Source organism: Phyllostomus hastatus, unplaced genomic scaffold (assembly GCF_019186645.2).
Source record: "Phyllostomus hastatus isolate PE091 unplaced genomic scaffold, TTU_PhHast_1.1 phas_scaffold_78, whole genome shotgun sequence".
Classification (NCBI taxonomy): domain Eukaryota; kingdom Metazoa; phylum Chordata; class Mammalia; order Chiroptera; family Phyllostomidae; genus Phyllostomus; species Phyllostomus hastatus.
The window spans coordinates 8,737,520-8,764,451 of record NW_025334041.1 but is presented as its reverse complement, the minus strand read 5'-3'; the positions used below and the strand labels follow the sequence as shown (position 1 = coordinate 8,764,451).

At 45.9% G+C, this 26,932-nt stretch overlaps 1 protein-coding gene across 8 annotated transcripts in view; it reads right to left on the bottom strand.

The window, feature by feature from the left end:
• Positions 1-26,932, bottom strand: part of PDE1C (phosphodiesterase 1C) — a 364,388-nt gene that overhangs the window by 58,377 nt on the left and 279,079 nt on the right. For all 8 annotated transcript variants that reach the window (XM_045827375.1, XM_045827378.1, XM_045827379.1 and 5 more), the window contains exons 5-12: positions 26,360-26,542; positions 25,337-25,403; positions 19,207-19,323; positions 17,072-17,212; positions 8,081-8,181; positions 5,455-5,583; positions 4,179-4,280; positions 3,295-3,415 (exon numbers count right to left, since the gene is read on the bottom strand). In XM_045827375.1, coding sequence (XP_045683331.1) covers positions 3,295-3,415; positions 4,179-4,280; positions 5,455-5,583; positions 8,081-8,181; positions 17,072-17,212; positions 19,207-19,323; positions 25,337-25,403; positions 26,360-26,542 — 961 coding nt within the window. The remainder of the gene's footprint in view (positions 1-3,294; positions 3,416-4,178; positions 4,281-5,454; positions 5,584-8,080; positions 8,182-17,071; positions 17,213-19,206; positions 19,324-25,336; positions 25,404-26,359; positions 26,543-26,932) is intronic.

Sequence of the window (26,932 nt, the reverse complement as noted above, 5' to 3'; positions counted from 1 at the left end):
TGAAAAATGCTTTAATCAAATTTCAATAAGCTACAAAGTAACAATAAAACTAGAAAACAAAAGAACTTACCACCGGAAAATTATATAAACAAACACCTCTATCAGAAGCAACTCTTGGGTTAAAAAAAATCTAAGCCAACATTAGAGAATACTTACAAAAGAACAATTGTGAACATTCTGCATATCAAAATCTCTGAGACTTATGATAAGAAAGAGACAAACTCCTAGCCTTATATTTTCTAATATTAAACAGGTAGGATACAGATGAATGAATTGAGCATCCAACTCCGGGACTTGGCAAAAGAACAAAATAAACTCAAGCAGAAGAAATGAATTAGTACAAATGAATACACGAATTAAGGCATTATAAAATTTAAAAAACAATAAAGCAATGAGCTAACTTCACAGAGAAGAAAGGAAAAAAATACTACTATACAAAATGTAAAATGAGAATGGGAAAATAACCACGGAGACACAGGAAATTCAAAGAATTACAGGAGACGTTTGCAAAATATAAGAACATCCAGCAATACAGTGGAGATGAACCTCAAGACTCTTGTAACATGTATTTACCGACAAGGCCAACTTACACTTCTTCAAAGTCATTGAAAAGGGCCCTGAGGCAGTGGCTTAGATTTTGTAAAATATGGTTGTAAAATTAAAGATGTAACTTACTTTTTCAGTAAAGCCTGGAAGGCCTGGTATCGGCCCTTATTTTGAAATATAACCCAACTTCCAAATGTAATTTTTTCAAAGACTCTAAGGTCCCTTTGAGATTTCCCATGTGCACTGTCCGATTCAAAATCTATTAGAGCGAGGCAGCATTTCTCCTACATGGGTTACTCACAATGGCTTCTGACATCTGGGTTCAAACAGTAAGGCAATAAAAATAATTGACTGACTCATAATTACTCAAAAATAGTTCCAGTCCAGCGAGCTAACATTCCATTCTCAACAGGCTAGAAACTCAACACGTTGCCTCTAGCACATTTTCATTCCATTCAAACATTTGTGTATGCAAACAAGGTTTCCTCTATGGGAAAAAAATGGTCACCTATTTAAGAAACTTCTCATATTCGCCCTCTCACAATTAAAGAAAGAAGTCGCTTCAGTGCCTCAAACTGACATGAGTGAGCAGTGATCTAACTTGGCTGCAGAGAAAATACTCTTAGCTACAGGGCAGCCGTCGGAAAAGCAGCACCAAAGAAAGCACGTGACCAGGGGAGTGGATGGTTGGGGAAAATGCCCTCAGTAATATCAGGGAAAAAGCTTCTGGAAAAGTGGCTCAAGATGAGCCCTTGACGAAGGACGTATTTGCAGAGTCGTTCTTGCATCGATGACAGAGCTGCACCTGTACTTTCCTAGTGCCTCCACCCCACTGGGCTCCCCTGGAGCACCACCCTGTGAGGCCAGGCGCTGACCTGGCAAGGGGAGACCGCCGCACACTGGCTAGGGTGCCTGCTGCTGTATTCACGTACCGCTGTAGGGGTGCGTGTGTGGGTGTGTTCACATGCACCGCAGAGAAAATGAAGAAAATGTAGAACATTTCATGCTGGGAGGACCCGAAGAAAAACATCTAGTCCAACCTGCCTTTAAGTTCCACCAAACCCATTCCCCCTCAAACACCGCCCCCCCACCACACACACACACAAATGACAAATAAGACCACTGGGAGCCAGAGGAATGAATTAGTTAGTCCCAGGTTACAAACCAATTGAAATAAAAACTCCAATACAAAGGGCCTTCTGGACTTGAATATGGTGTTATCTCTAGTCCCACCTCATCACCAGATCCCGTGCACAACCTCAGAAGAAGAAAAAAAGCACAGATGCCTTCTACAGTTTCTCCGTCAAATCAGTCTTCAGCTTAAGAGTAATTCCCTTCGAAAACTCTGAGCGGCCAGTGAACCAGCGTATCTCTTGTTAGTTCCAGAGACAAAGCTGAGACCGCTGTTAGTAAGTGGTGTTCTGTGGAATCTCAGAGGTCTCCCAATCCATGGTGTGAGTCTCCCTTCTTAAATCAATAAGAACTAACCAAACTAACAGTATTAACTTGAAGTAACTATAATTTAGGTCCACAATCTACATGATATATTGCCTTTGCAGACGAAAAGAAAAAAATAGGTGCTACAATAAATCTAAATGAAAGTGACCGCACAGGGTGACCCGATCATGGATTCCTCACTGGGCAGGTCTTGGTGGCAGTCACGCCCCAGGCATGTAACTTCTTTAGCAAAAGGTTTATCTTTGCCCTCAGCAAGCCCTGCCCACTGTCTCTGAGGACCTAGGTTAACATGCCTTTGAGGCCTCTTTCTGGGGCCCCCCAGAAGCGTAACCATCCTCAAGGGAGCACATAATCTTGTACACCAGCCTGGAACCCAGTCCCCTCCTTGCTTCCTCCCACCTTCATGTAATCTTCTTTACCTGCCTTCCTGAATTCCAAACGGACAAAAGAAGCTGCAAAACTGTCATTGTCCAGAGCCTTTGAGATCTTCCTCCTGGCAACTGTTACCAGTTTGGCTCACAGAAACTCTTACAACAATTGTCTGCAGGTCTGGACATGTCTTACATACATCGACACCTTTCAGCTCAGGACCTCACATCTCAAAGCAGAGGTTTGAATGGCAACTGCTCTCGAGAAGACACTGGTCTTAGCGCCACACACTTACTTTACTTTCTACTTCTCTACTTCCTGTGCCTTTTAAAAAATGTTTAAAAGCCATGTGTACCCATAAAAGACACTGGCTGTTCTCCCTGAAAACACAGTCCTATGTCTGAGGGTGTAATAAATTCAAATATAATCAGAACAGTGGCTTTTGGTGATTTCCTGACCCCTCACTGCCACACCTGGCTTTGGAATCTGACGACATGGCTTGCCAGCTCGAAAGAAAGAAACACGCCAACCAATTTTAACCGTGAAAAGAGTAACATCTGAATCCCACAGGGTAATGCCAAACTGGTCATCGTTTGGTCAACCCATTAAAGAAATAAAGAAATAAAAGGGCTCCTCAGATGACATTTTGACAAAACACTGCCACAAGGAAATGGTATTTTTTCCCCAACAGAAAGCATAGGATAGAAATACCATAATGTTCTGAGAATCAGAATTTAAGTAAGATTCAAACATCACACACACACACACACACACACACACACACACCCCCCTCTGCAAGCCCTCCCTTGCCAAAGAAAATTACTGCAATCTCAGTAGTCCTTATCACAGCAGTGCTGCCATACAGAATTCGGACACTGGCCAGTGGAGAAAGCCCTGGGGCGCAGCGGCGCGACGAGGTACCTGTCTGAAGAACTCCTCCAGCAGCAGCATGGTCCAGCGGTGGTGGAGCTCCCACGCTTTCGCTGGGTGGCTGATGTCTGCCGTGTGCAGCATCAGGGATAAAGCTTTCGGCTTTTCGATGCTGTAAACCCAGAGGAACCACATACACAATGGTCAAACTCTCAGAACCCCCACAACGGTTTCTTTTAAAAAGCATTCATTTTTAAGTATATTTTATTGATTATGCTGTTATAGTTGTCCCAATTTTCCCCTTCCCCCGCTGCACCCGGTACCCCCCTTCCCTCGAGCAATCCCCCCTCAGTTTATGTCCATGGGTTGTACATGTAAGTTCTTCAGCTTTTCCCTTTCCTATGCGATTCTTAACATCCCCCTGTCTGTTCTGTTCCTAAAGAGATTTAATTTTTTAATTCCTCCCATTCTCCTGTCTCAGCCCCACTGTCAGCTGAACTGGGAAAAAGGTGTCACGCCATCCTGCGTGTGGATTAACCACAGATGGGTCTCCAGGTTTGTGGAGCTGGACGCTTCAAAATCTGACTCAAAACTGTTTCTGGAGTAAATGCATCACTCCAACAAATGAAAATCCCAGGTCACTGACTTCTCTATGTCGCCTCTGCATTGAGTAGATCGTCTATCATTTACTTCCCTGCAGGGAAATATTTTCAGTTCTAACTGGGGCAAATTATTATCAGGCCTCTTATTCATTCCTTTCAACCCTGATGAGAATCTGGGATGTGTACAGTTCTCATGGTCTCCCCTCCAAACATCCCCGCTCTATGAGGCCACTCAACACAGGTGTCGGGAGGAGGCACACGTTAAAGGTTCCAGGACACGGACGAGTTCCCGCGTGAACACCTATAAAAACGCGTTGTCGCACGCCCACTCACGCTTCCGGCTGCTGCAGCGCCGTCTTCATGGCTTTGATTTGCTGGAAATGACAGGACATGTCCGTGGCCATCACCATCTCAATGACCAGCGTCCGAAATTCCCTTCCGGGGACGCCCCGTGGAGAGAAAGGGATGAAAGTAAAACACGGAAAGTAAAAATTAGTTTAGTTTTTGCCACCTCTAATCAAATTGGTGGATGAGTTGTGACCTTTCTAGTCTCACTTCTAGCTGAAGCTGTCTCACAGGTCCCTGAGCTGCTCACCTTTTAAAATCTTTTTTTCTCCTATTTCTTCAAATTGGATTATATTGATTGATCTTTTCAAGTTCACTGATTCTTCCCTCTGTCTTCTCTAACTTGCTACCAAGACAGTGCAGTAAATTTTTTTAAACGTAAGTATTGATTTTTTAGTTCTAATAAGGTCTGTTTGCTCTTGTTTATATTTTCATCCCACTGGTTAAATTTTGCTGCATTTCATTACAAGCATATTGTCCTTGACCTCACTGAGCATAGATACAATAACTACTTCAAAAGCCCCTGTCTGCTAATTCCAACAGCAGCTCACCTTGGAGGCTGCATCTACTGGTTACCTTTTTCCCTGCAAATAAGTCACATTTTCCTGCCGTTTGCACGCCGTCTGGAGTGCCACAGAGTTTGAGGTGCCCCTCACCCGGCTCTCTCTTTGGGGTTCTAACACACGCACCAGCAGCTCTGGTTGTTCCTACCCTGGGCTGTCCAGCCAGGAGAACAGTGAAGGTGTTTTTATAAATACAGTGTTAGCCCATGACTGTTGTCACCTTGACTGAGACTGCCTTTGGGGTAAAGTTGCCAAACCGTCACATTCACTTCCCCCGACATAGTCTCCAAATATGGGCACCCCTTTGAAACTCGCCTGATTCTGTTCTCTCTCCCTAGAGCCCTCAAGTCAGTGGGGCTGTGCTTACTGGTTCGTTTGCATCTGTCCATAGATCATCGCTGTTATTTGCAGGAGGACTGGTTTATTAGCAGCTAACCTGGCCTGCTGGAAGTGGACTTCCATGTTATGCCGCTTGGAAATGCGGTACATATCTGGCAATATGTTCATTTGCAAAGGTCCTAAAAAGCCAAATGAGCTTATGTGTCCAGACAAATATATCGGGTATTAAAATTGCTTTCCCACCAAGACAGGAGACTAAACAGAGGTGCACTCACGGTTAACTGCCTTCGGCAGAGCGGCACACTTCCTGTCTCCTCCCGGCCCCTTTCCCGCCCCGGCTCTGTGCCTTGTCTCACCCTCACCTCCAGTCATCCTTGGAGAGGTTGATCAAGATGTTCATCTCCTCGTCTTCCTGCAGAAGGCGATAAGCTGCGCTCAAGTGGTGATTTTCCAGCACGGACCGATCGTTGTACAGAATAGCTGGGTCAGACCTGAGCAGAAAGCCAGGGAAACGATGTAGGATGCCGAACAGGAGGTGTTCCGGGTAAGTAACTCTTTCAAGCTCGAACACACCGTCTCTTTTTCCTGCGTCTAGCAATTACCTTTGCCCCTATGCCATATAGATGAACAAAACAGCTAAAACGAACACTATAAATTCTCGATCGGTGTATGTAGGGTATTTTAATGTCAATATGTGGATGTGAAATATGTATATCCAGTCTGAGAATTTTCTGGAAACTCCGGTTCTATAACCCACTTCAAATATCTTGGCTAGTAGCAGCAAAGGTGATTTTTAAAAAAATGTAGGTCAAGTCAAACTTCTTTATATTTTCTACAACAATTTTAATGTTTTTATTAAATAAAAGAATTCACTTTACTTAAATTCTCTGAACATGTACCACCTTACCAGGTACGGTTTGCAAGTTCTTTGGGTAGGAGTTTGCCCTTAAAATTTCAGCATGCAGAAGCCACACACACGGGAAACTGGGAGTGAAGCATAGAAGGAAGGAAGGGTTGTGGGACACTTGCCAGTCCCCCTCTCAAAGACCGTCCCACAGCTAAGTGACAGCAAACACAGAGCTGGGTACTACTTCAAGGTCCTCAGTTCAGTGCAGTCTTAGATGACTACAGTGTATCTGTGTCTCATCAAGGGCACTGAGTCCCAGAGATGGGAAGGGACTCCACAGAGCCCCCAGAGGCTCAGCATCGGGGTGGGAGGAAGGTGAGATCTCTGACAGGTGGGCCACTGCCCCCCCAAGATAATGGCCACCTGTCACGGGCCAGACTTTGAGATATATCTGGCACACCTTTGAAGAGTCCGACTTGACATTCCGTCAAAGGACACAGAACCTGGGCACAGACCTGGTGCTCTGCACGGAAAGCACACGGGCTGGGATGTGGCAGATGAAACTCTGTTGGGGAAGGCCAGCTCTAAATTTCACTCCAAACCAAGCTGAACTGAACCCACTGGAATTTCCCCACTCCGATGAAGAGATGGCACAAAACACGCAGACCCTGGGGTGAATGATCTGATCTTCTATCTGTTAAGTAAGTAAGTAAAAACACACCAACTGATGTGTGTTATTTGACATGAAGCGATTTTCCAACTCCTGCATTTAATTCCCCCACCGTATCCTGACTGCTCTTGGCAATGATCTGCAGCCAAAGTCCAGAACAGTTCTCCTACCCACCCCTCTTCCTTCAGCAGGTGCTGTCCTCTGTCCTCCGAGCAAGGTCCCACTGAGCAGAGCCACCCTGTGGAATTCCCTGTGTCCAAAGGCCTTCCAGCAGAGCCACAAAAGGCTGTTTTGCGGCAGCTGAGACTATGCAATGGGAGGAGGAAGGAGGTAGCATGTGAACAGCTTAAGCCCTCTCCTCTACCTCCATCCTATTGAAATTCCCCTTCTGAACACTGACCAGAGGATACTGTCCTCTTTTGCGTGCCGCACAATGAAGTGCTGGGTTCACTAAATACGTGAGGACTGATTTGTGAACACAAAGCTATCTGAACGGTGCACCTGCTCGTTCAAGGGAAATCAGCAAGTACTTATTTAGGGTTAAGCTCGCGCCTCCCTGCTGCTCTTTCTTGTTGCCTTGCCACCTCTCCCCAAATTCTAGCTTCCTTTGATTTTTTGGGTCAAGGCCCAGTGAGCCCGACTGTCAGATTCTCTTGGGTTCCACGTCACTGTCTTAAGAGAAGGTAAGTTCTGAGTCCAGGAGAAGGCAGCTAAGGTTTCATCCCAAATGCAAATGGCAGTGGACTGGTACAGCTTGCCTGGAACTCTGTGCTGAGGAGGGTGCTAAGGATAAACCTGCAACTAGTAAGAAAAAATCACCCAGGATGACTAGTGATGTCTGTGACAGTGAAGAGGTTTGGAGTGGTTTGGACTAGGTTCAGTGGCCCCCAAAAAAGGTTTGCATGTACCTGGGCTGTTTGTGAGGGAGGGCGCATAGGTTGCCCATGGTGAGTGACCCCCTACATGAGACAGCCCAGCTCCCCAGGCCCTGGGCCACCAAGCTGAGCAGAGAAGAAATCGGGGAGACTGGGAAGAGCACCCCTAGAACCCCAGAGATGAGAGGGTAAGAAGGCTCGGTTACTGTTCATGCCAACAAAACCCTCCAATCCTCGCCCGTCCCCCCTGAGTTAGTCTCCATGGCATCCGTGCCTTTTTGTAAATTGTTCCATCTCCCATTAAAAACAGGTAGGGCATGCACAGTGCATCCATCAGTAACAAAGAACTAGCATCAGAACAGAGAGGAAAAAGAGATCTATATTAAATGTGAATAAAATATGGGAATTAGGAGCAGGAGGTTTCTCATAATCTGTCTTGATCGAAGCTGACCAGGCTGACCTTGTTCAAAAATTCATTTTTTAAGAAACTCAAAATAGAGCAACCATGCCAAAGAAAGGTGACGACCCCCGTCTGGCGTATAAAACTCTCTCCCTGGCCCCTCTTGCCTCTTCTCCAAACATTTCCACGTCCTCACCGGGTCTGAATGTGGAAGTTGTTGGTGGTTCCGGTGTGCTCGTAGTCATGGATGGCAGCTGAGAAGATTATGGCGAAAATCTCCAGCTCCGTTAGCCAGTTCTGAAAGGGAGATTACAGAGCAATCAGATCGTCTGTCTCTCTCTGGTCTTCAGCTTGCTGACAGCACCCCCTCACTCCTGCCTCCGCGCCCGCAGCTGGCCCGCTGCCACCAGACACGTGTTTTCAGGCAGGAAGAAATGCCCTTTCCTTCAGGAAGGGGGCTGGGGGGTAGGGGGCTAGGGGGCTGGGGGACATGGCATTGGAGACAGCATGCCCAGCACAGCTGAAAAAGCTAAATAGTGGTTTTATCTTTTTCAAGAAAGCAAAACACAATGAACATGCAGACGTTAAAAGCCCTTTATTGTATCCTCTCTCAAATCCCAAATAAAGTTCCTAGGTAGACACAGAAAGAAATTAAAATGTTTGATAGAATACCAAGAGCTAAGTGTAATGGAAAACCCAATGTCTACCCAGTAGAACGGGGGTGTCACACTCATTTTCACCGGGGACCACATCAGCTTCGTGGTTGCCTTCAAAGGGCCGAATGTAATTTTAGGACTGTATAAATGTAACTATTCCTTAACCAGGGGCACGGAGCTTTATGTTCAGCCCTTTGAAGGCAACTGCAAGGCTTATGTAGCCCCTGCCCCCATGAAAATGTGTTCGACACCCCTGCTAACAGGTAAACAGGTGGAGAGAGAGACGGAAAGGTAACAGCTTGCTTTCCGAGTTACGTGTGCGAAAGTTTGAAGAGACTGGTCCCCGCCCACACACCGAAACTGGCTGTAGCTCGGGGGTCCTCAAAGTGTGCTCCGCGGCCAGCAGAGCTGGCATCGCCTGTGTTCTTCTACAAGGCATCCCGATGATGCCGACGCGTGTTAGAGTCTGAGACCACCGCCGTGTCTGAAGCTCCCTTGATGACTTCCAGCTCAGAGACACTGTGGGGTCACTGACGCTTCCCCGACCCTTCCGCAAACCACGCTGCCCACTGCCCACATGACGGAACATCCCTGACGCTGACAGCTCGGAGCCTTTGCTACCCTCTGCCCGCTTCCGTTACTATTGAACTGACGCTTACCAGCGTCAGTGTGATTTATTCCAAACCCTGTCTGGACCAAGTGCACTGGTATCACAGTTATGTCATTACATATGACGTAAGCCAGTAAAAAACGAACACAAAAATGGACCTGATATGTCCACGGATCCTAAGGTCAGGGGTATGGACAGTCACTAAAAAACTGCTGCGAAAAAAGGTGCAACAACTTTGAAAGCATAGAAAACAACTACAAAGATTTAGAGAGAGTCCTCAGTTTGTTTCATGATCTTTAAGTTCCATTCTACTTTGATGTAATAGAAGTAGAAATCTCAGGGGCAGGTTTAATGAAAGACAAATCCTGGTGCCCGAATTGGCAGAATTCAGAAAATAGCCTGGAGTCTGAATTAAAGATTAGTGAATAAAATACTTATTTAATATATGCTAACACAAAATGACTTTAAAAATAAACAGATCAATTTCTCATAATTCTTATCACTTTACCTGGCTTTGTTTTCAATTAACTACTAATGTTGGTGTTTAAGAAACTTTCAGAGAATTATTACTGTTTTTGAGGATGGCTAAGGGAAAAATAAATAAACAAACCACCTACGACCTCTGCAAAAAAAAAAAAAAAAGACTTCGTGGTTAGGGAAAGAATGAGCACAGTCGTAACTCGTGGGGAAAAATAAACTGTACTTTTGAGAAATGGTTTCCAGCCGAATCCAGCAGGAAATGTCTGGAAACTTTTTAACATCCTCGACAGCACACCTCAAAAATATAAACCGATGTACTAGGAACAGAAAGACATAAAGAGCAAACAGACTAAGATGAAAAGTCAACAAAATTCGGTGAGAAACCAGAAGCCGGGACACCTACCCTGAAGGCAGCCAGGGCCCCTCCTCAGCCTCCTCACTAGAGGGCGCTGGCTCTGTGTTGGGTGTTGACCCAACACTCAGGCTATGCACACAGCAGCACGGAGGTAGGTGCTGCTACCCGCTTCTCACAGGTGAGGACACTGAGGCCGGAGGGACTCAGGAGCTGGCCCGGGGGCCCACGATTCGTGCTTTGACAAGCCACACAATGTCACTTCAGAGCTCCTACTCCTCATCTCTAACTCACCTTTCCTTTGGGTTCATGTGTTCACTCCATTTTGCATAAAACTATAGGTTTAATTTTATAGTACACATTGTTCTTGATATTTTCCAAACACACACACACACACACACACAATTAAGCCAATAAAAAGTGAACACAAAAATGGAGCTGTTATGTCCATAGAACCTAAGTTGAATGCTACAGACAGTCACTAAAAAACTGCTGTGAAAATATATATATATACACACACACACACATATATATGTATGTATAAATATAAATATATGTATATTTATACATATGCACACACAAATATATTCATTTTGGCAATGCCTTTTTTTTCTTTCCCAACACCCTGTCCCCACCCACCTGTTCTGACTCCCACTACCCACTCCTTTGCATATTTCTGTTTCTCCAAGATCCTGTGAAGTTAATTTAACATTTTAAAATAAGATTATGAGTGGAAGACAGTGTACCATCTAAACAAATCTGAATCACAGGACATTAACCCCGCCAGCAGGTGTCTAAGTAACTACATAATTACAGTCCTCACATTACAAATATCGGTATAAATTCCCCCCTGACCCAAAGAGAGTAACATGATCCTATTGTAGGGGAAATGAGCACAAACAAGCATACAACAGAAAAATAAAACCAGGGCCTTTAAATCTCATTTTCACACCCTGGATTTTCAACAAACCCTGTGGATGCTTAGAATCAGTTTTGCTGTTTGGGGGTAAGAGAAAAGAGATGGTATCTGGAAGAAGAAGAAAAAGAGGAAGAGGAGGAGAGGAAGGAGGGAAGAAAGCAAGGAAGGAGGGAGACAGCTTCACAAACAAGGGACATTTAAGATGGTTAAGGAATGGAGGTGCACATTTTCAGAACAATGAACAAATGTGCATGGCCAGTGGCAAAAGCTGATGCATCACCAGTAAGGGTAAGATTCCCATTGTGGAGTGGGCGTTAGGGCTGATTAGGCACCAGGCATAAAAAGGCAGCATGAGGGACATAAAGCAGATTCAACAGGCAATGAAGTTGACACGCAGGAGACTGGCAGACTCAGCCCGCCACCGAGAGGGAGAAATAAGAGCAGAGCTCTGGGACGGGAAAGTCCTCGTAGGACATGGAGGCAGTGCGAAGCAGAATCCGTGTGGCTCAGCAACTGATGGAATGAGGGGGCAGGCAGAGGCTTCCGCGGAGGAGAAGGATGAATTACAGATGCCCCCGACAGTCCTAGCCTGGGGGGCCAAAACAATGGTGGGGGATATTAGGTGGCACTGTTAATAGAAATAGAGAGGGTGGGAGAAGCTAGTTAGAGGGAAATCGGGCTTCGTATTTTAATAAAGCTCAGGTTTCCTTGCCTTTTCCAAGTTAATTATTGTGAAGCCAGAAGACTGTAGGACAACCCACAAGGAGTCGTAGGTTTAAGTCCCCCGTGGATACTGTTCCAGATTCACCAAGCTGCGACGAGGGACGAGCCACAGGTCCTATCAGTATTTTACTCTCTACAAAACATGAGTGTCACAACTGATGCAGTGACAGCAATGCCTTGACAACTGTTGTAACGGTGGCCTTGGAAGCTTGTTGTGTATGACACAGGAGGGCAAGCCACATGTGTACATCCGCGGGGCAGATGGGGGTGGGGGCAGCAGAAACCTGAAGGGAAAGGACGTGGCAAGTTCCCACTGCTAGTGCAAGCATGACCCGCACACTGGGACTTGGATATGTGAAGGCCCGTTTCTTCAGTGGTCTGTTTCCACCCCTATATCAGCTCTCCGTTGCCACCTTAAATCACCATAAACGCAAGGCTGAGAGAACGCCTCCCACGCGCTGGCACACCGCCCTGCAGGTGAGAAGTCGGCCTGTACGGCTGGCTGGGTGTCCTGGTCAGGATCTCCCACGGCCGCACGCAAGCTGTGGGCAAGCCTGCGTTCCCCTCTAAACCTCTGTGGGAAGTCTGCTTCCAGGGTCCTTCGAGACAGTGGCAAACCTCAGTTCCTTCTCATGCTTTCCACTCGGCTCTGTCCCCCTTCAGCCTAGCACACTTCTGCCAAACCTGCTGTCTTGTAAGGACTCGCGTGACTACACTGGGCCCACCCGGAGAATCCAGGATACTCTCCCAATTTTAAGGTCCTCTGATTAGTAAACTTCATGGTAGCTGCCAAGTCCCTTTGGGCAGCTAATGTAACATTAACGAGTGTGACAACTCGCAAGAGGTCAAAGGTCATGGGAGCCAAAATTCCGCTAGCCACAGACCCTCATAAAAGTGCGCAGCACTCTTGAATCAGGTTGCCACTTAGATGGATGCCCTGGATGTTCCCCTTACGGATACGCTGATGCCATCTGTGCTCAAAAGAACAAGATACACAGCTTCCCTCCTCTAAAAATAAGAGCAAAAGAAAATTAATGGCACCTTGGCCAACGAAAGCAATGAAGGAGCCCAAGGGACAGCTTTGGAGTGTGGAATCTTCTGACGTAAATCAAAGGCAGACCGGAGCTTGGAGTCTGACTCCTTATGCGTGCAATCAGCAACGCTTCAGTCCAATTCTGTTCACAGCCCGGCTCTTAGAAGGGAGCATGAGCGGTCTGGAAGGATTCGAGCGTCTTCTAGGCACCTGAGTTAAGCAGTAATGAGCCACACGCACAGACGGCAATGAGCTGACGCAGAGGACTGGGCATCGGTTTGTCAGTGGGGTGTTTTGATGCCCTAGGTGTCTTGCAGTTTATAGAACTGAACTGATTTAAAGCATCTCTCCCCTCTTGGTTTGTAATGAAAGGTTAGAGTCGCGATGTGTTCTCCATTCATCAGATTGCTCCCACTGCTTCTGTAAGCTTGCCACGAAAGAAGTTTGTTTTGAGCTGCATTTCCGAGAGAGAGTGGGTGGGAAGTAGTTTCTATATTTAAGAGTTACTCTGAATGAGGCCTGACTTGATCATGAAAATTCAATGGCAAATAAGCTCACTCAAGAACATTATGCAGTACATCACTCTCATTGACTGCCACGCTGTAACATTTATGTTAATGACAACTTGCATTAGCATACATGCTTGGGAGCTTTTCTGGAGGGCTAAAAAAAGCTGTGCGTAATTCACCTTCACATCTCCACAGTCTACTACACAGTGGGCGCTAACTAAATATACGTTGAATAGATGAATCCGAAGTACGCTTTCAAATTCACTTTGATTCCCGCTACAACACTTTCAAATATCACACGCAGTTACTGAGGTGTAAGACTACCAATTTTTTTCTTGTTTCTTTTCCTTTCTTTTTATTGCCACAGGCACTGGAGAAGCATGGCTTAAATATTTAAATGCACGGCCTCGGAAGTCAGACCTCGGACCGAATCCCAGCTCTGCTGCTGCATTAGTGCGCCGGGCCTGCCGTAACAAATGTTGCAGATGGGACGGCTTACGCAATGGAAACGTGTTCTCTCACAGTTCTGGAGGCTGGAAGGGCAAGATCGATGTGTCCGCACCTTGCAGATGCCACCTTCTCACTGTCCTCACGTGGTCTGCTGAGATGGTCCTCACTGTGCTTGCATGTCCCAATCTCCTCTTTTGATAAGGACATCAGTCACACTGGATTAGGGCCCACCCATCTGACCTCAGTTTACCTCAATTTCCTCTTTCAAGGCCCTTTCTCCAAATTCTGTCACATTCCGAGGCACTGAGAGGGGTGAGGAGGGGGGTTAGATGAGGACTTCAAATACGAATTTAGGAGGGAAAAAAATCTGCACATGAGAAATACTTTATGTCAGGGCAATATTAACTCTGAATGAGTTTCCTATTTTTCTACTGAATTTGTGTCATTTTCTCCTTGGTTGAATTATTTATATAATCTGGATCTTAGCCCTTATTCTCTATTTTCCTCAAGTACTACTTCATGGTGATGATGTCTTGTACCTACAGAAGGTCTTAATATATTCAAATTAATCAATATTTTGGTAGATAACTATTGTGTGTTAAGGCTTAAGAAAATTTCCTTTTTCAAGGTTATAAACATATTCTCACATTTTCTCACACTATCAGCAAATCTTTATTTTTGTACTCACATCTTTCATTCTTTTCTCTGATATTTCACGAATGATGTGAAGTCAGACAAAAATAACCTGTGTATTCCAAATGAACAACCGTCCCCCAAAACATTTTTTGGACTGGGTAGTTTTCCCTAGAATGTGGACTCTGGACGTGACCTCACCTTCTCCCCCGCAGTTCGTCCTGTGTTACATTCTCATCAGTGTTCCAACCTCACCAAACCGTGAGACTGCCCAGTCAAGGGTACCGACGGCTTCCCTGCTGGCAAAGGCAGTGATCGCTTCCCTGTCCTCATGCTGCTTGACTTTTCTGTCGTGCCCTGCATCATTCACCGTTCTATTTTGAAGCACCTTCTTTCCTCAGTGCTGGTGAATCCATACTCTCTTGGGTTTTGTCTCAATGCCCCTGGCCACTCCTGTTTAGTTTCCATTGCTGGCTCTAATTCTTTACCTTCCATTTAAACTATGGACTGCTCTAAGACTCCCTCCAGAGCCCCTTCTCCTTCTCCTTCTCTAGTCACATGCTTTCTTTTTTTTTTTTTAAGATTTTATTTATTTATTTTTTTGGGAGGGAGGAGAAGGGAGGGAGAAAGAGAGGGAGAGAAACATCAATGTGTGGTTGCTTCTCATGAGCCCTGCACTGGGGACCCAGCCTGCAACCCAGGCTTGTGCCCTGACTGGGAATCAAACCTGCAACCATTTGTTTTGCAGGCCTGCACTCAATCCACTGAGCCACACCAGATAGGGCGTCACGTGCTTTCTTTAGACAATCTCATCTGGTTCTCGGCCTTCATGTAACATTGACACGTCTGTTGCTTGGCTGCATGCCTGTCCCTGATCTCTTTCCAGAACTCTAGACTCCCCTAGTTTTCTTCCTGCTTGACGTCCCCACGTGGACGTCTAGGAAGGGTCTCAAACTCAGCGTGTCTGAAACAAAGCTCTTGAGCCCCCTTCCCCCAAGACTGCTTCGCCACCAGGCTCTCTCGCCCACCCTGTTTATCGAACCGAAAATCTGAGAGGTCCTCTTGATTCCTCTCCTGAATGCTCCAAATCCTGTTCACCTCCCAGTTCTTTCACCTCTACCTCAGACACAGAATCTTTGTCCCCATATCCTAGCAATGTTCCTCCTAGTCCACACCACTACCCTCTCTCCAGTGGGCGCCCGCAGGCCTCCTCAGAAAGGCAGCCTCGGTTCCATTCTCCACAGCAACACCTTCCTAATCTTCGTCAGGTCCCATGACTGCTCTGTCTAACCCCCTTAAGTGGCCTCTCACTGCACTTAGAACAAAATTGGAACTCGTTCCCCAGAGCCACAGAGCCAGATCTGGCCTGGCTCCTGCTTTGCTCTCCAGCCTTATCTTTGGTCTCCTGTCTGTAACCTCCCACTAGAATGCAGATTCTGTAAGATCACCAACGTACCTTCACCCTAGAAAAAGAAACTGACACATAATAAGTGCTCTCATTTGGGCTTCATTTTTGAAACTCTAATCAATCCCATTGTTATATTTGTCTAGTTTGGCAAAAAAATGCCACACTCTTTTTATGGCTATAGCTTCAGGAGTTATTTTAATATCTACTAGAGTAATAACTACCCCACCACACACATTATCTTTTTCAAAGATGCTTTTTAAGGTTGTAAAATATCTATTTTCCATCAATTTCAGATTTTTTAATCATGTTTCCTTTTAAATCTCATTGGAATTTTTATTGATATTACCTTGAATTTAAGATTAGTTTGAAGAAAACTGATATCTCTATAATACTGAGGCATCAAAAACATGGTGCATTTCTCTACTCAGTTAAATATTATTTTGTGCCCTTTAGTTTTAGTTTCCTTTTCATCAGGTTTGAAGTTCTTCACAGGTAACTTACAGATTTTTTAAAACTGTTGAGAAGGGATGTTTTTCTATGACACATGTTAACTTCCAGTGCACAGGACAGCTATTTTATTTGATCTAATCAGTTGCAGTTGAATTTCTTGATTTTTAAAAAGAGACCATCAAATCATTTGCACAGGGTGCTTCTTTAACCTCTCCAGATGCCACGCCGCCCCGGCTGAGGCCTCCAGAAAGATGCTCAGCAGCAGTGTCAGTGCGGGCGTCCCTGCGTGGCACCAGGGTTTCACTGAACCCCCCTTAGCTACGACGCTTGCTCTAAGCTCCTGGCAGAAACCCTTTATCACATCAAACAGGTTCCCTTTGTGCTGTTTCTGTAATTAAAGCAACAGCTTTTTAAACAGCATTTTAAGAAATCAGCTTTACAGTAAGGAGGGACTGCAAACCGCCGAGAGGTTTGGGGGAAAGCCTGCAAAGCTCTAAGGGCAGCGACCCCTAACTGTGGAGTCTCCTTCAGGAGGCAGACAGGGCGCCTTACATTGTCAGCACTTTACTGCTGGCTGTCATGGTCCTTGTACAAGACAGAATAATTTTCACCATTTTAGAAAACGAGGAAATCCTGACTCACAGATTCAAGCAATTTATCATAGGTCACAGGATCTGATAAGTAATTAAACAAGGATTTCTGTCCAACTATAATGAGCTGCAAAGCCCACGCTCCTCCCACCATATTCCATTTTTAATTCAGTGAAATATTAGACCCAGTCATTCAATATGTCCTCATTGAAAAGATAACAAATGCGTACTGGGATTATGGGCTAATGAAGAACCATACCCAAAGAACGTCTATCGTGACGCCAATTTGAAGAAGATTTTATAGTAAAGGTCACAGAGACTGACCATAGAGACCTGGCGGTTTGTGTAATCCTAGAGTTCCCGTCTGTACTCACCACGACACCTGTCTTGTAGAGCAGGTAGTGCACAGTCTGGGTGACGTCGGCGGCGTGCATTAAATTGTGGTAAGGATTTTTGTGTTTGCTGTACCCCACCTCCAGGGCCTCCACAAATGAGACAAGTGCAGAAATTGGGATCTGAAAAAGATCGGTAAGGTTAACGGGGTAGTGATTTAGTGGCTTAGTGATTTAGAGGAAAGAGATCACACAGGATCATCTCAAAGACGTGCAGGGCAGAAGGGTGTGTGTTCATTTATTTCTCAAGCAAAGGCTCAAGTCTTTTATTTCTTGAGAAGTAAACGAACACGCTCTGTGCCATGTATCATTTATTGATGACAAAACATAGCATACACCAAGACCGTGAGTCATTAAATGATTGTAAAATAAACACAGGCTGCCGCCTCCTGAAAAATGAGCTCTTCAGGAAAAGCGATTGTATGCACTGGACACATTAAAAAAAAGCAATGTCATAATCTGTGACACCTGGGAACAGAAAAAACCTGCGTTCTTTCCTCTGGTACTCGATTTATCATAGGTGCCTTGCAATTTGGAATGCATTTCCAATTAGCCTAATTGCTTTTCTGTCTCAAATATGTATAATAAATTTACCTTCTTTTTCTATGTGGCAGAAAGTGAAGGGCAATTACAAAATGTCTGTGGAAAATGAGGAAACTGAAAACAGTCCCCGTGTCAGTGTTCTGGATCAATTCCGTGGCTCAGGGTAAATTGTGAAGTATGATCATGGGGGAAAGGGCAGAGCGTGTGTCCCAGGAGACCGGTATCATGGTAAGCTGGTAAAATGTTGAACTAATGATAAGGAAGATACTGCTGTGACAGTTGGTGAGGGTCTGTGATGTGTTCTTCCTGGACCACAGTCTTCCTCCCATTCTTCCACTTGTAAAACTTTCAATATTGCCTTTCAAGCGTCAGAGATCAATTCTGGCTTTTGAAAATGAAGATTTGAGAAACCTAGGTTCTTGGGCCTGTTCGTGAGGGGTCTGTGAACCACGGAAATGCTGGGTCCAGTCGTGAGTATGTGTGCGTGGGGGGCTTTGCTCTGAGGAAGGGGTCTTGGGCAGTCACCCAGTTTTCACACAGGATTCTGGCGCAAAAGAAATCAAGGACCAGGCCTGGCTGGTGTGGCTCAGTGGATTGAGTGCCAGCCTGTGAATCCAAAGGGTTGCAGGTTCAATTCCCAGTCAGGGCACATGCCTGGGTTGCAGGCCAGGTCCCCAGTAGGGGGCGTGTGAGAGGCAACCACATGGTGAAGGTTCTCTCCCTTGCTTTCTCTCTCTCTTCCCCTCTCTCTAAAAATAAGTAAACAAAATCTTTTAAAAAAGAAATCAAGGACCACTGCCATAAACTCTTTATGGCTGTGTGAGAAATACACCCCCAAACACGCAGTCCTTTAGAAAGCAGGAAGGCACCGTGCTGTCCAGGGAAGTCAGTATGTTACAGAGAAAAGGCCTGCATACTCCACAGGCTCACCCACAGGATGAGAGAAATCTGGGGGGCGTAACATGACAGATGTCGGTGGGTGAATTCTCAGGTCGCCTGGGGAACCTGGCACGGCCCCGAGTCTGCGGAATGAGAGTCTGAAGGGACGGAACCCTGGAAACGATTCCGGCTCTTTACTTAAAGCTGAAGAATTAATTTGCAGCTCGACTGGCTGGGCAATACCAACGACCTGTCACAGATGATGAGGGAGAGTGTTTGTCTGCACTGGAGTCAAGTGGTGAGAAAAAAACATTTGCAGAGACAGCAGACACCCTTCTGTCTCCATGACGGTCTCCTGGCGGACGGCAGGAGACCATACAGGAAAGGAGGCTGACATGGGATCAGCGGGCAGCGCCTCGGGCAGCTCTGCTAGTTCAGGCTTCGGGTGGTGCTTCGAGGACGAGCGGGGTCGAGATGTGTGGCTCCAGCCTCTGCCCCGCCAAGGAGCCCGCCAGGCAGGGGAGCAATGAAAAGTTCCCACCGCAGAGGGGTTCACGACCGTGGCAGTCCCGGCAATGCGTCCCGAGTCTCCCAGGGCAGTTCTGGGTCTGTATTAAAATGATTCTCTTGGCCTTAGCCCCAAAGTCACGCAAGGACAGACAAGTGTGTGTGTGTGTGTTTCATGAGCCACTGACCTTGAAACGGCTGATCAGATCATAGCGTGTGAGTAATTCATAGAAAATGAACTTCAGTGCGTGGTCCCCGCTGGCTTCGTTGAGGGAAAAGACGTCAAAGGACCACTTGTCCACATCCTGCAGGACCGGGAAGGGAGAAAACACGCATCAGTCCACAGCCGAGAACACGGCTACCGACTTGTCCCTGAGGACGCAGCCTGCAGCCCTCCCCTGGGGTTCACAGCCCAAGACTCTAATGCCCTTCCCACTCCCCAAGTTTTTCCAACCGGGCAGGCCTATGGAGCAGTTACTGATCAAATATTAGTCGTATTGCTAATAACAACCGCTGTGATTTATTGAGTGCCTACCATATGCGAGGCATTGTGATCAGTGACACATACCATAACTGCTCCTGAAAAACAGTCTAAGGGACAGGGTTAAATAGTCACACATTATAGATGAGAAAGCTGAGAAGTTACCTGATTTCCCCAAAGCCCCTTCACGAGTCAGTGCCAGGGACCCAGTGGGCCCAGCACGCAAGCACGGGTTGACCAGATGCCTAGGCTCAGGCCCTGTCCTCTAAAACCCTCCTACTCTGCGCCAGGGCTGAATTTCAACTTCCTAATTCACTGGCAACCCTCGATGCTTCCCTACCCTGAACTTCCCCCCAGTCCCTTGGTACCATCTGCAGACTTCCTCTCAGTCCGCAGCTGGGAGTACCAACCCACTCCACAGTGTTCAGAGGCATGCCTGCTATAGAATGCAAAATAATGTGTCACTTCAATCCAAACTGCTGAGCTGAACCCGAGGAGAAGGCCTTCATTTCACGGGTAGGAAAAATGCTACCACTTCCGGGGTCACCGATCCGGGAATCTGATCCTCAAATGTGTAAGTCAGTTTACTGAAAAGAGTACAACTAAGCTGAACACACACCACATAGATTGTTTTTGAAGTTCAAAGCCCTATTTGTCTATTTATAGCTACTCCAAAACTCGAGGTCTGTCCAGGAAAAAGTCCAGCCATTGTTAATACAACAAGAACAGTTTGCGCAACAGTTATGTAACCCGGCAGCCAAGGAGAGCGGACTGGAATGCACATGTGTGAACAATGACTATTTCACTGTTCTAGTCGGCAGGGGCGGTAGATGCTATTGAGTGAGTATGGGTACTGTGTGGTTGTCACATTCAAAATGGCTGAGTGAGTAGAGCAACGAATCTGCATCAGGTTTTGCCTGAAGCTTCAACGTTCCTCCACAGAAACTATTCGATGACTCAGAAGGCCACAGCTAAGGGCAACTGGTGATTGGCAGTTTCATCACAGCAGCATGCCCATCCATGCATCACATCGCCTGCAGAGTTTTTTAGTGAAACATCAAATCACCCAGGTGACTCAGCCCCTCTACAGCCCAGATTTGGCACCCTGCAACTTCTGCCTTTTCCCAAAACTAAAATCACCTTTGAAAGGGAAGAGATTTCAGACCATCAATGACATGCAGGAAAATACAATGGGGCAGCTGATGGAGATTGGAAGAAATGTGTGAGATCCCAAGGTACCTCCTTTGAAGGGGACTGAGGCATCATTGTCCTATGTACAATGTTTCTTGTATCTTGTATCTTCTTCAATAACTGTCTCTATTTTTCATAGTGCATTTCTGGGTACTTTCAGGACACGCCTCATAAACATATACACTATCTGATGTCTCTGACTTATAACCAGCTATGTATAAACAAAGCAGTGTTTAGCCAATAGTAAAGCAATAGTCCTTTGGTTTCTCGTTGTGACAGAGTCTTATTTTCAGTTAAAAAAAAAAAGTTCATCTGTGAGCCGGACAAGAAGGACCCACGTGAAACCACATGGCAGGGGCGTCCAGGCAAGGCGTCCGGTGGTGTCGTGGAAGAGACACTGACTACCAGGAACTGCTGGCTGGAGTGGCTCTTGCCTCAGCCCTCCCTGCATCCCAACATCACCCATCCGCCCCAATCCTGACCGTCTCCAACTGTCCCAACTGTCAAGATCATCCCAAGGCCACCAGCAGTCTCTCTGATGGCTGCCAGGGCACCGGATAACTGAATTGTATGCAGGGAAAACCAAGCTTTTCCAAAAGGGTCTCAAACCGCATGGTTTCAATTCATGCCCATGGTAACCTCAGCTGAGTTTGCGGTAATTTCTCCTCCATTATAGCAACTAAAGAAATAACTGCAAGTACGGAGCACATTTTTTTGTGCCAGGCACAGTAGAAGGTATTTATACACATTTGCAAATGCTCACAACTCTAGAAGTAGGTGTGAGTTTCCCCAGATTTACAGACGGCAACCTCAGAGAGATGAATTGAAGTGTCTGATGCCATTCACTGGCAGCACCAGGTAATAACTCCAGTGACATCCATTAGTGACATCACTGCCAGCGAATGATGTTGTAAACTCCGTGACTACATGCTGTGACCCAGGCCCCAGGCCCTAAACACCCACATAGGCCCAGGCCATCGACAGTGGGGCCATTTTTGATGAACCCAAGACCTGAAGCTTCACCTTGGCTACAGTAATTAGCATTGTCACGACACCCACTCTCTGACCATTACAGCTAAGAAAAGCCTTCTGACAACTCAGTAGGTGGGACCACACTTGGTCAAGTCTGACAGTTTGTAATCCCGTTCTCCAGAATGAATAAAAAAGGGAAAGGCTGTTACTAGAAATAGAGAGATTATCATAGTAAGAAATCAAGATTTAGTTGGAATCTTAGGAGTTAGAGAAGTAAGAGGATGCATAAATAGAGAGCAAGATGGATGTTCTCTCCAGACTGTCAAGTTCAGATGGCTTCGGCCGTGATTCTCAAATCTGAGCATTCTTCAGAACCCCCTGGGGTGCTCAGGAAAACTGCTGATCTGTGGGTGAGAGACTCCGCAAAGTCCTGGTGTGGGGGCTGGAATCTGCATTCAACAAGCGCCTAGTTTTACTGGTTTAAACCAGCCTTCCTCTCTGACCAGAGCCAGCCCGAGGACCGTCCCCGTGGAGAAACTGAACAACTTCCCATCAGCATGACGTAGGAGCAGCCTGCACTCCTCATCTCCTCACACTTCAGACCTGGAGTCCATCCAGGTGCCCCTTCCGAGTCACGCAAACAGACGCCCTTCTAGGGAACAGAACGTTTTGACATGCCCGTCAGCCCCACCTCAGAAGGCCAGAGATAAAGCACCCCAAATTAGAAGCGGTTATCTATTGAAAGCAAAAAAATAAAAAGAACAAAAATGTCACATATTTCCAACCTAGAGATTGGCAGTGGCTAAGTATTCCCTTACTTAAATGGTGTTTAAAGCCAGGTTGTTACATTAATCACAAAGGTTAACGTGATAGTAGTAGCCTGATGGTTATTTTATTGAATTGTATTCTCCCAGACTTTGGGGAAATGTTCTGTAACAACAATAGTAATCCCATATAAAGTGCTGGCCGTGAAGTAAAAACCACCTTTTTCTAACAGCACTACATTAAAAAAAGAAGAAGAAGAAAGTATCTATCAGCGTGACCTCTCCAACTCACCTCCAATCCCCTGTAAATAAAACCGGAGTCTAAGGGAGTGGGAAAAGATTATGTTGTAAAAAGGTCCTGAGCTCCCCAGTGAACAGGGGACAGGGCCGAGGGAAAAGGCAGTGTTATCCCCACGCACCCATGAGCGAGCCTTGTGCAGAGGGGCGGCGGTTCAGACAGTGAGTGCTTACTCTTCGCCGGGACCACCGAGGTCCCCTTCCCCTCGACAGACAGACGTGCATTTGGGCATCACTTTTCCCTGAGCGTCAAGTACCAACTCATTCACGCCCTTCCCCTTCCCTCCCATTGTTCTGCATAGAAAGGAAGCTCCCACTTGGAAAACATTTTCATAAATTTCTTAGCACCTGTATAGTCACCTGCAGTTAGGGTCACGATAAAGGAAGGAATTAAAAATAAAAGATGCTTTTAATGTTCCTAAGTGTTCACTGGAATGTTTCAGGTTCAATTATGAAAATCAGTGCAACTTCCTAGTGGGTGTTAGGGAACATCGGATCTTAGGTGAAGCGTTTTCACTAATTAAGTGGGAAATGTCACTGCAAATCACTGATACATCGGGCATTAAAGTGGGGGTTGGAGAGCAGGGAGAAAAAACACGTGTCTTCTTGCTGTATCCTTCTTGAGTATCCTTCCTATTCTGCAGCTGAGTTAAGAAGAGACATTCAATTGGTAAGGACAGATACTACACTTGATCTCAGCTACAAGGCCAAGGAGCATTTCACCTGTTCGAATGGCTATTATCAACGAGGCGAGTACCAGCAAGTGCTGGAGAGACTATGAAGAAAAAGGAACCCTCATACACTGCTGATGGGGACGAACATCAGGGCAGACGCTAGGGAAAACAGTATGAGGTTCCTTAAGAAAGAATACAGTTACCATGTGGCCCAACAATCGTTCTTCTGGGTATCTACCCTCAAAATTTGAAAACATTTATTCATAAAGATATGTGTACCCCTGTGTTCACTGCAGTATTATTCACAGTGGCTAGCACGTGGAAACAACCAAAGTGTCCTTCAATAGACAATTGGATAAAGAAGGTGTGGTACATGCGTACAATGGATACTACCCAGCCTTAAGAAAAGATGAAATACCGCCATTTGTGACCACAGGGATGGAGCTGAAGAATGTCATACTAAGTGAAATGAGTCAGGTGGGAAAAGGCAAGAACCATATGATTTCACTCTCATATGTGGAATATAAAACTGAAAGCAACAAATGAACAAAGAAGAAAAAAAACAAAACCTCAAAGACAAAGACAATAGTATGGTGGTTACCAGAGGGAAAGGGGAGGAGATAAAAAAAGGTAAAGGGGTCATAGATATGGTGGTGGAAGGAGGCTGGGTTCTGAGCAGTGAACACATGTGGGGAATGATGTACAGCCGATATATTACAGAACTGTACACGTGAAGCCTCTGTATTTTATCAACCCATGTCACCCTAGTAAATCCAATGAAATTTAAAAAAAATAGAAAATGGAGGACTCAGAATCTCAATACATAGGGTCTCACAAGTTCAGCTAGTGACTGTCTCTGAGACACGAGAAAGGAACTATGAAATATGTAATCGAAATGGCCCTAAGAGACTTTTTCTTGACATAAAATTGACCAAGAAGCACTCCCACCCCCAATTCCATGAATGAGTAATTTAAATTATGTTCTGAAACTACCATCAGGTTTCAGAGGAGGGCAAGGATGGCTTTAACCACAGTCAGAGTGCTGGGATGTCCCTGAGCCGGCAGACGCAGCTCCACGGCTACACACTACACACTACACACTACACACTACACAACATCAACCGGCCCGGTGAGCTCGGGCCTCAGCATAGCCCCACCCGCAAATCCAGGGGCCAACTCAGCTTCAACATGGCTGGGGTGCCCTCTGACCAGGCGATGTAAATCAACACACACCTAGAGGAATCTATCTGCTCTGGGACTCTGAGAAATATTCTGTACAATTCCGAGAAGTTGCCTGATGGGGAGAATTCTGCAGGGTTTATATTTTAAACGCAACTGTCTATGTGACTTCCAATGGAATTTCTGGGCTCAGTGAGAGTCTTGGGAGAACAGCAGGGTATGTGGAGAGGATAGGGCTGAGGGGCAGACATTCATGCCATAAAATGTCGCTGATAGCTCACTGTGTACTTGACAGTCTGATAGCAAACCACAGTCCCATCCCTCATTAACTGTGTCTCTTTTTTTTTAATTTGAGTCTCCATTTATAAAATGGACTTGGAGTAGGTGATCACATGTTGGTACAATTATGATCACCAGAGATCTTCCTGATGATGAATATTTATAACCAGATCAGATTTGATCTTCTTTGGCTTAAGTCAGACTGAGCCTCATAAAACCTCATCACTAAATGACTCCAAGGAAGTAGAGAGAAATGAAACCCACAGAGTTCAATTTAATAAGAAATTAGCAAGATGAAAGCTGGAAAGATAGTGATACGGCTAAAACAGGTAAGTAAATGATAATAAAAGTAAGCAGTCAGGAATGACCGGGACATCTCTAAATGAACTATAAGTGCAAGCCTCTTATTTTTTAAGGACAAATGTAACCATACTTTCTACAGAGTCCCGTGTACACTGGGAGACTTTTTCACGGGTGTTACCTTTAATGCTTCTATAACTGCTGATGGGTAGCTCAGTCCAACCATGTTTGATGTCCGTCTGTACATTCTGGCAAAGTCAGAGAGGGAGAAAAGGCGACATTACACCTCACAAAGAAGAATTAGCAGCCTACAGACTTACAAAGTTTTGACAAATAATGAGAAGTCGTGACATCTGGAGACCCAAGGAATCTAAAATGTCCTTTATAACCTTTTTCAGAGTCACTCAGTGGCCAAAGTGTGAAATTCAAAAGAAAGTAACACAATCCCATACACATGAACTGTTGGAAACAAAAAATTAATCTATGTGGCTCAGATTAGAAATTAAATTATTAAAATGGGTCACCGGTTCAGTGAATTATAGTTCAGCACAGACAGTATTCAATGTAGAACTTAAACTAGGACAAAGAACTCCTATGGGCAAGCCATTCAGGAGCACCATTGTTCAGAACTGCCAAAAACATGCAGGAAATCATCCAAGAGGAACTGTGGTGTTTCTAGAACCTGCCACTGAACCTGTGCAGTGAACAACTGCCACTGTACTGGAGTACAGGAAAAACAAACCCACTTGTATAATAAGGATTATAGGAAGAACTGATTGGTTTCTGGACTCCATTTCCAGGGAAGAGGGGGATAACTCAGTTTCAAAGAAAAAATGGCAAAGCAAATTGGAAAGTTTCATGGGGAACTCAAACCCTTTCCATGAGCTGCCCTCCCAGGGTCAACAAGCTGTCCCCGACCGGTTCCCAAGGCCAGCATCACCCGCACATGTCAAAGGGCGATGGATTAGATGATGCCCTGCAAACACGAGAGACTGAACTCCAAGTAAATCTTCTCTATTAACACAGAGAATCAGAGCAAAGGCAAAGCTTGTTCCATTGCTCTACAGAGACTAAGGTAGCTCTGTGTTTGCCATGTCTCCTTCAAGACTCTCTCCACCCAGAATTCTCAGCGCTTATAAACATGCCAAAACCACATCAAAGCAAACCTCCCAGTCCTGGGCCGTCAGATGACAGTTGCCTTTACCTCTCCACAAATATCCCGGCCTGCACTGCGTGCACGATGGTCTTGAACCGCGGCTTCTCCTCGCTCCTCCTGAGCATCATCCCCATCTGCCGCGTGAAGGTGGAGGCCAGCCAGTCTCGGACCTCAGAGGGCACCGCGTCCGACTGGATGTCACTGAGCTCATCCTCCGTATCCAGGAGTCGCCTGAACACAAGAAACACACCCAGGACACTGAGGTGGGACCTGGAGCTCGAGCTCTCTGTTCCAACACCTGCTCCATCTCTCTCAAAGAAACCACATTAAACTGGCCACAGAAACGCAGCCCCTTCTTGGTAAGGCTTGTGACAGCTCACCACCTGTCTCTCAGGCATGGCGTTCCCACAGCGTATGTCTCAGGACGGCCGTCTCTGCCAGACGGGACAAAGCCACAGAATCAGAGAGACTCAGATGCAGTCCGCCTCGGTTCCGTGGGTCTCAGAACCAGTGCAGTCGGGAGCACCCCAATCTTCATTCCTGAGTTTGTGGAATTTGAATGGAACCTAAAACTTCCATTTAAAAATGCATTCGCAGGGAGGTTTATTTCATAGATGGACC